Here is a 7,990-nt window from a genome sequence, read left to right on the forward strand (position 1 = left end):
ATTTTATCCCATTCTATAGATTTCCTTTTCTCTTTCTTGATAGTGTCCTTTCATGCACAAAAGTTTTTAATTTTGTTGAAGTCCAATTTACCTATCTTTTTTTCTTTTGTTGCTTATGCTTTTAGTGTATTATCTAAGATTCCATTGGCAAAACCAAGGACATGGAGATTTATCCCTATGTTTTCTTCCAAGAATGTTATAGACTTAGTTTTTACACTTAGACCTTTGATCCATTTTGGATTTTTTTCTATATGGTATGAGGTTGGGATCCAACTTCATTCTTTTGCAATGTGAATGTCCAATTGTTCTAGCACCATTTGTTGGAGAGACCACTCTTTCCCCATGGAACGGTCTTGGTACCCTTGTCAAAAATCAATTGACCATAGATGTATAGGTTTATTTCTGGATCCTCAATTCTATTCCATTCCATTCTATTTGTCTATCTTTATGCCAGTATCACACTGTTTGGATAACTGTAGTTTGTAGTATGTTTTGAAATTAAGAATGTGAACCTTCCAACTTTGCAGTTATTTTTTTAAGATTGTTTTGGCTATTGGAGTCCCTTGCAATTCCACATGAATTTTAGGATTGGCTTTTCTATTTCTGCAAAACTGGCCATTGGGATTTAGTGAGGGATTTCATTGAAGCTGTAGATTGCTTTGGGCAGTACTGCCATCTAAATAATCTTAAATCTTCCAATTCATAAATATGAGATGTCCTTTCATTTATTTAGGTCTTTGTTATAGACTGAATTGTGTCACCCTAAAATTTATATGTTGAAGCCCTAATCCCTAAAGTGACTGTATTTGGAGATAGGGCCTTTGAGGAAGTAATTAAATTTAAATGAGATGGGGCCCGAAGCTGATAGGTCTGGTGTCCTTAGAAGAAGAGGAGAGACACCAGAGGTCTCTCTCTCTCTCTGTGTTCACAGAGGGAAACCTATGTGAAGACACAGCAAGAAGGTGGCTCTCTACCTGCCAGGAAGAGAGGCCTCACCAGAATCCAATCCTAATTGCACCTTGCTCTTGAACTTCTAGTTCCCAGAATTGCGAGAAAATAATTTCTGTTGTTTAAGCCACCCAGTCTGTGATATCTTGTTATGGCTGCTTGAGCTGACTAATACAGTATTCTTTAATTTATTTTAGAAATGTTTTCTAGTTTTCTGTTACAATCTTGTACCTCCTTAGCAAAACTTATTCCTAAGAATTTGATTCTTTCTGATGTGGCTGTAAAAGGAATATTTTTTCTTAATTTCCCTTTTGGATTGTTCATTGTTTGTTTACAGAACTACAAAGTAGTTTTTGCATGTTGATCTCATATCTTGCAACTTTGCTGAATACGTTTATTAGCTCTAACAGTTTTGTGTGTGTGGATTCTTTAGAATTTTCTAAAATAAGATCACATAATTTGTGAATAGAGAGTTTTATTTCTTCCTTGCCAATTTGGATGTCACGTATCCTTCACTTTTATAGGGTGGTCACCGTCAGTCACCTGTATTAGCAGTTACTGGCCCCTGTCCTTGGATTCGTTGATATCTCCTCAGAGTTTGGTGAATGGTCATTTGCTTCCTGGTATCTTCTCCCATCTAATCAGGACTTGACACAAAATTCTGCCATACACTAATCATAATCCATTTTCAGATTGAATACTAATGATTCTGAGTCTGAGAGGTGCTAGTGTGTCCATTCTCTTTATTTTTCAGAGATATACCACTTGCTAACGTCACTTTTCTTCTCCTTAGGCCAGCTGTCTAGAAGACTATAAACAACTTGAGTACAGGGTAAAATCTTATTCAACTTTGTACTCTAGCACCTAGCATCCCACCTAGTATATAGTACAATGTAGGAGCTCCAACAATATTTGTTAATTGAATAAGAATAGTGATGATAAAAAAATATTACAATTAATTGGCAAAGGAAAGTTTTGAGAGACAAATAGAACAATAAACCTGGAGCCATCTTGGAAAATAAAAGGAGATTTCAATGTGCATTATGATTAGATTAATTTTGATTAGAGGGATACTTCCTTCAATTCTGTGCTTGAAATATTTGAAATACAAGAATAAAAAATGAGACATCAGGACTCGTCAAGTGTCGAAAACTTACCCTTCCTTCCTCAGCCTTCTCCAAGACTCTCCAGTGTCCACATGTCTAGATTGATTTCTCTTGGTTTATGTGGTTCCCAAAACCTTGAAGCATCTCCAGTTGTTGGAGGCCCCAAGCGGGTAATGGTGTCCATGCCCTGGGCTTTTGTCCTCAGATCTCCCTTCAACCTCTAAGCTATGTCTTAGGGAATCGTATTCAATCCCTCCTCAAGATGTCCACTGTGCTATGACCCGTGCTGGGCTCCACCTATTCCCTCTTCACTCAGGAACCTTGCTTAGGCTACTTAGTGGAATTAGGCTTAGGGTGAGGTTTTTATTCAAAAAGTCTGCGCAAGCAAAATTGGTTTTTAAAAATTGCTTTTATTTCCCATAAATTAAAAATGAACAGCAGTTGTGGACAAAATATAATACTAAACAAGTGTTATGAACAATAAATATTTAAATACTATGAATAGCATAAATATTTCAAATAATTTAAATAAATAAATTTACAAAAGTTTTTTCAGCTAAAGCAAATGGATTGTGCATTTCTCTGTTCTAAACAACTTCTTGTAACTTACAACACAATATAATTTTATGATAATCCCATACATTGGCTGTTACTTATTTTTTAGCTGGCATAAAAATAGGGATGAAGATTTCACTTTGAGTCTTAGAAGACAGCCATTTAGTTGGCCAGATGAACTGTTTTCAGACTCAGTGTCTTCTTTATTTCCAGAGCTTTCCTGTGAGCTTGTTCATGAAGAGGAAGCACCTTCTGATTTCCACCCTGACCACCTCCCAGGCGCAGGCGCTGTACTCTTTCTCTTTCAGATACAGACTGATTCTGTGGAAGTACCTCTTCACAGCCAGCCTGGAGTTCTCACTTCCCAGGGGTGACTGTTGCACCTTCGTCTCCTTCCCCAAGCATGTCTCCAGGTCATCCAACTGCTGATAAAGTCCAACGAGGAATTGGTCCAGGAGGGTGTCATCCCAAGCCGCAGGAGAGCCGCTGGTGCCGAAGAGGTGGAAGATCTGCTGGAGCGTCTCGTGCACGACAGCTGCGGCTTGCGTCTTCTCAAGCTGGTGCCCGTCCACAAGCATCTGCGGAAATCTGAAGTCAGCCCTGTCCTTCAGACACGACCGAATGGAGATTCTCTCCATTTGACTCAAAAGTGTGAAGGCTTCCTGATTGCCATGGCTCAGAGGCAGGTCACAGCCCAGAGGGCAGGCGGGGCTGGAGCACAGCATCACCAGGACCAGCAGCACAGAGACTGGGAGGGCCATTGGGAAGCTGGAGGATTCTGCAAGACTACCTGAAGGGGACGTCGCAGCAAGTTCTGAGGTCTTTGGGCAATGAGTACCTTTTAAATAGTGAGTATAGAAACTTTCATTTTCTGGGTTTTTCCATTTTTTGTCCTTTCCTTTCCCTTTCTACTTTTTTTAATGAAGTCAATTAAAAATGTGCACTTAGGGCCGGCCCCGTGGTTGAGCGGTTAAGTGCACTCACTCTGCTACTGGCGGCCCGGGTTCAGATCCCAGGTGGATACTGACGCACCTCTTCTCTGGCCATGCTGAGGCCGTGCCCCACATACAGCAACTAGAAGGATGTGCAACTATGACATGCAACTATCTACTGGGACTTTGGTGGGAAAAAAAGGAGGAGGATTGGCAATAGATGTTAGCTCAGAGCTGGTCTTCCTCAGCAAAAAGAGAGGAGGATTGGCATGGATGTTAGCTCAGGGCTGATCTTCCTCACAAAAACAAAACAAAAAACAAAAAATGTGCACTTATTGATATGAGTGCCTAGACGGGGGACGCCAAACCATGGGTGCCTATGCAGTATCTACACAGTATTATAACATGGTCTGCATACCTCCTAGATCGTTCCTGGGGAGAAAAGTATAGATTAAGTCAGAGAAGGAAGACACATTCATACAATAAATGCTGGCTTTTCCAGGTCAGCATGAAATATAAAAGTGCTTACAAAGAGGAGATTTTTCTTATTTTTTCCTTATTTACACTTTTCCTCTTTCTTTAAAAAATTTCAACTGTATATGTATCTTAAAGATATCCCCTGAGTTGGTCTTAAACTCACCAAAGACATTGTTTCACAGATAAGATTTGTTAAAAATAAATTACGGTGCACTTACGGTCTGCCAGGCACTTTGTTAGGTGCTGGGTTCCCTAAAAGGGTCATGTTTGCCTGTGTGTGATTCTCTCTGTTCTCTACCAAGTACAACCTTCCGCAGTAAAAACTCTGCCTCAGTCATTATGCAGTAATGCAGATAATCTCATCTCTTTAGATATTCCATTGACAAGTGCTATCCTACCACATACTCCGGGATAATTGGGCTGCATTCAAAGTTAATCATCACATGTCTTCATTGAATCTGTAATATACAGATTATTTTTAATAATATTAATGGCAGCAATCTTTAATTATACAGGCTCTCAGCAAAGTGTTTTACAGACATTGTTTCACTTAATCTTCACAGCTTCCCTATGAGATAATTACTATAATTATTTACATTTTTGCAGATGTGGAAACTGAAAACTCACAGAGGTTACTTAACTTGCTGGAAGCCTTGATTTATTCTGTAAGTGGTATTTAGCGCTATACTGTTCTGCCTCCACGTTACCCCTCATTAACCTGAAGCACTCTCCTTTAGCTACACTCTGTATGCCTATAATTATGAAATCCTTCTAATTATTTGTTTAACATTTGACTACCCTAACAGTCTGTAAGCTCCCTGAGGACAGCAGTGCCATATTTCGAGTGTCTAGCAAGGTGTCTGTCACAGAGGAGGCACACAGAGGGCTCTCTGTCCCATAGCAAGTACAAAAATGACTACAGGTTCCAATGAGGGAGTAGACCTAAAATTTGAGGGGACTGTGTCAGAAAATGATAGTCTTCCAAAAACAAAGACAGTAAGAATAAATTTTAAGTGGATGCTTTAACCTCCTGGATAATTTCCGCAAATAGCTGAGATGGGAATAAGAAGTTTCAAACAAACAGTAGAGCTCAACAAAACAGGTCATGTGAAAGGCAGGACTGGAACTTAGCAAGTGAAAAGGGCACTATAGCCCCTTCACTTGTATTGTAATGTGTCTGGAATCAGCGAATGGTGCTTTTGGGTGATGAAGACAAATGGAAATTGAAGAGTGAGAACTTGCTAAGTGTTTATCTAAGACAAGAAGAACATTGTTGGAGGAGACAGCCCAATCCAGTGGCTAGGATGTGGACTCTGGGGCTAGGCCTGGGGCCATGTCACAGCTCCAGCCAGCACTGGTTGTGTGACTTTGGGCACCTTAGCTTTCTCCTCTGTTATATGGAAATGACAATCATATCTATTTCATTGGGTTGTTGTGAAGATTGGATGACATAACGTACCTACAATGATGCCTGGACAAAACAAGCACTCATCATCTGTTAGCTGTTACCACAATGGAGAAAACTAGCTGTCCGACTATGGGAACTGGATAGAAGTTTCCCTGAAACAATCTGCTTCCCTTCCTTGAATTCTCAGCTCCCTAATAAAGATTTTTATATCTAATCTCATCTCTTATGTGAACAGGAGCATGTGTTCACGTGACAGGGAGTGCCCTGTCCACATGACTCACGTCTATTAGCCTTCAGGTAATTGCTGACCTCCCACACATTAATAAAATGGCCATCCAGTCTGTAAGCCAGTCTCTTTTGAGGGTGAATTGGTGTGATTAAATCCTTGGAATCTGATCATCTCTGTGGATAGTGAAAAAAGTAAACAGAAAAATAGGTAAATAAATGACTAGATTCTCTGATTTAGCAAAGCTGAAAACTATCCCTTTAGGTAACGGCCTGCCTTGAAGAGCCAGCTGCCCTCCTCTGGACCTGTCTGCAGCTGCAACTGTCTCACATGGGCTGGTTTGAAACCTGTCACTCTGTAGAGCTCTGAATCCCTGACTTGTATAGCTAAGTGACATTTTGTGGTTTAGATAGAGAAGATGTCACTGCTTTTTTTTTCATTTTCAGCATTTACTTTCCAATTTCGCTTGTACATTCCTTTTACTTAACTGCTTACATTTACTTTCTAGGAATGTTAAAAGAGAGAGGAAAGTTCTTGAGTCTTGAAAATCATGCAGGAAATATGTTCTCTCTTCTTTTCCCTTACATTTTTCTCTTCCTGTATTTTTGCAATAAACCTCAAAGTGGAAATAGAAAAGATTGCAGGAGCATTAGGACAACTTTTGTAAAGTGAAAAGACAAATACAAAAGAAAAGGTAAGAATTTTAAAATTATGTAAAAATAGAAAAGAAAAAAATGGGTTGCTTAACCATTACTTTGACAGAGCTAGGACAATGGCCTCGGCTAGGACAAAGAGGCTGCCACAGAGCAGCAAAGAGACATTCTAACTGCTCGAACGCCTGGACGGTCGTACTGGTTGCACTTGACTCTCCTTGAGGGCAGGATTGGAGGTTTAATCATCTTGGTATAGCCCGAGTTCAGTGTAATGATTGGCACATAGTAAATACTCAGTAATTTTCTCAAATAAGTAGAGTAAATAAAACCAAATTTGACAAACAATGTTTTGCAGCAGAGAATAAGGTGAGATCTATGCATATAAAGATGAGGTATCTTTCACACCTGATCAACACTTCCAAGAAGGATACCTAGGGGTGGGTAGAAAGAAGATACAAAAAGAAGCCTAGCAAAGCCTCCTTAGAAGCTGTTCTGAACATCAGGAAGAAAGATCCAGATAGCTCTCTCATTAGTTCAAAGTTAGTTTTTGCTAAGAGGATAAGAATTCCCTTGAATTAGGACTTCTAATCTTTTAATGAGTAAATTTCACTTCAATTGTAAGAATACAGAAAGAGTTGAAAGTAATGACAACTTTCCAGGCTCTTGAAGAGAAAGGAAAGTCCAAAATGGGGAAGTACAAAGATCTGGGGAAAATTCAGAAAATGAAAACACTTGTGCTCAATATTTAAGAGGCACACAGACAGAAGATCCTCAGAGAAGCTAGAACAAACCTCACAATCTCCCATCTCAACCAGAAGAGTGTCTTCTTAGAACTTACCAATGGCTTTTTCAGTCTCTTCACTGATGGCATTGGTGATGATCTTCTCCAGCCCCATCTCCTCCACTAGCTGTTACCTGCCTCAGAGCCTTGACTTGAGAAAGCAGGAGACCTTCACAGCTCTGGACCAAATGAGGACAACCTCTCTTCTTTCCTGTCTGAAGTACAGGACCGACTTCAAATTCCCCCAGGAGAAGCTGGATGGCAGCCAGTTCCAGAAGGCCCAGGCCATCTCTGTCCTCCACGAGATGCTCCAGCAGATCTTCGACCTCTTCCACACAGAGCGCTCCTCTGCTGCCTGGAACACGACCCTCCTGGACAACCTCTGCACTGGACTCCACCGGCAGCTGGAAGACCTGGACACCTGTTTGGAGCAGGAGACGGGAGAGGAAGAATCTGCCCTGGGAACTGTGGGCCCTACACTGGCCCTGAAGAGGTACTTCCGGGGACTCCATCTGTACCTGAAAGAGAAGAAATACAGTGACTGTGCCTGGGAGATTGTCAGAGTGGAAATCAGGAGGCACTTTCTCTTCATCAACGAGCTCATAAGAAAACTCAGGAAGTGAGAAGGAACCTGATTCTCAGTGACGAATGTCCTCGCTCAGACTCTTAATTGTTCAGTCATTTCCAAAACTGTTATTTTTTGCTTCTGCTATAAAATAATTAGAATCTTATTTGGCATATTTTTATCAGTAATATTAAGCATATCTATGTTCAACTATTTTCAGAATTAGAGGAAATGTAACTGGTACCCTGTAGCCGAACCTCATGTTATAAAATATTTATTTATTTATTCATATTAATCTATTTATTCATTTTTATGGTATTTGTATTTACATGTTCTATT

General features: G+C 40.2%; 2 protein-coding genes across 2 annotated transcripts; one reads left to right on the plus strand and one right to left on the minus strand.

The window, feature by feature from the left end:
* Nucleotides 1–2,812: 2,812 nt before the first annotated feature.
* On the minus strand, nt 2,813–3,370 carry LOC101397694 (interferon alpha-2-like). Its single transcript, XM_004436829.2, has one exon. The coding sequence runs from the start codon at nt 3,368–3,370 to the stop codon at nt 2,813–2,815; it is 558 nt and encodes a 185-aa protein (XP_004436886.2).
* A 3,775-nt stretch (nt 3,371–7,145) lies between these two features.
* LOC101397439 (interferon omega-1-like) lies at nt 7,146–7,709 on the plus strand. The gene has a single exon (XM_004436828.2). It carries the CDS (start codon nt 7,146–7,148, stop codon nt 7,707–7,709), a length of 564 nt encoding a protein of 187 aa, XP_004436885.2.
* The last annotated feature ends 281 nt before the right edge of the window (nt 7,710–7,990 follow it).

This window comes from Ceratotherium simum, chromosome 20 (assembly GCF_057802395.1).
Source record: "Ceratotherium simum simum isolate JZ-2026a chromosome 20, ASM5780239v1, whole genome shotgun sequence".
Lineage (NCBI taxonomy): Eukaryota > Metazoa > Chordata > Mammalia > Perissodactyla > Rhinocerotidae > Ceratotherium > Ceratotherium simum.

What these genes read in the sequence shown, in the direction of transcription:
- LOC101397694 (XM_004436829.2), bottom strand. Translation starts at nt 3,370, where the DNA reads ATGGCCCTCCCAGTCTCTGTGCTGCTGGTCCTGGTGATGCTGTGCTCC.
- LOC101397439 (XM_004436828.2), top strand. Translation starts at nt 7,146, where the DNA reads ATGGCTTTTTCAGTCTCTTCACTGATGGCATTGGTGATGATCTTCTCC.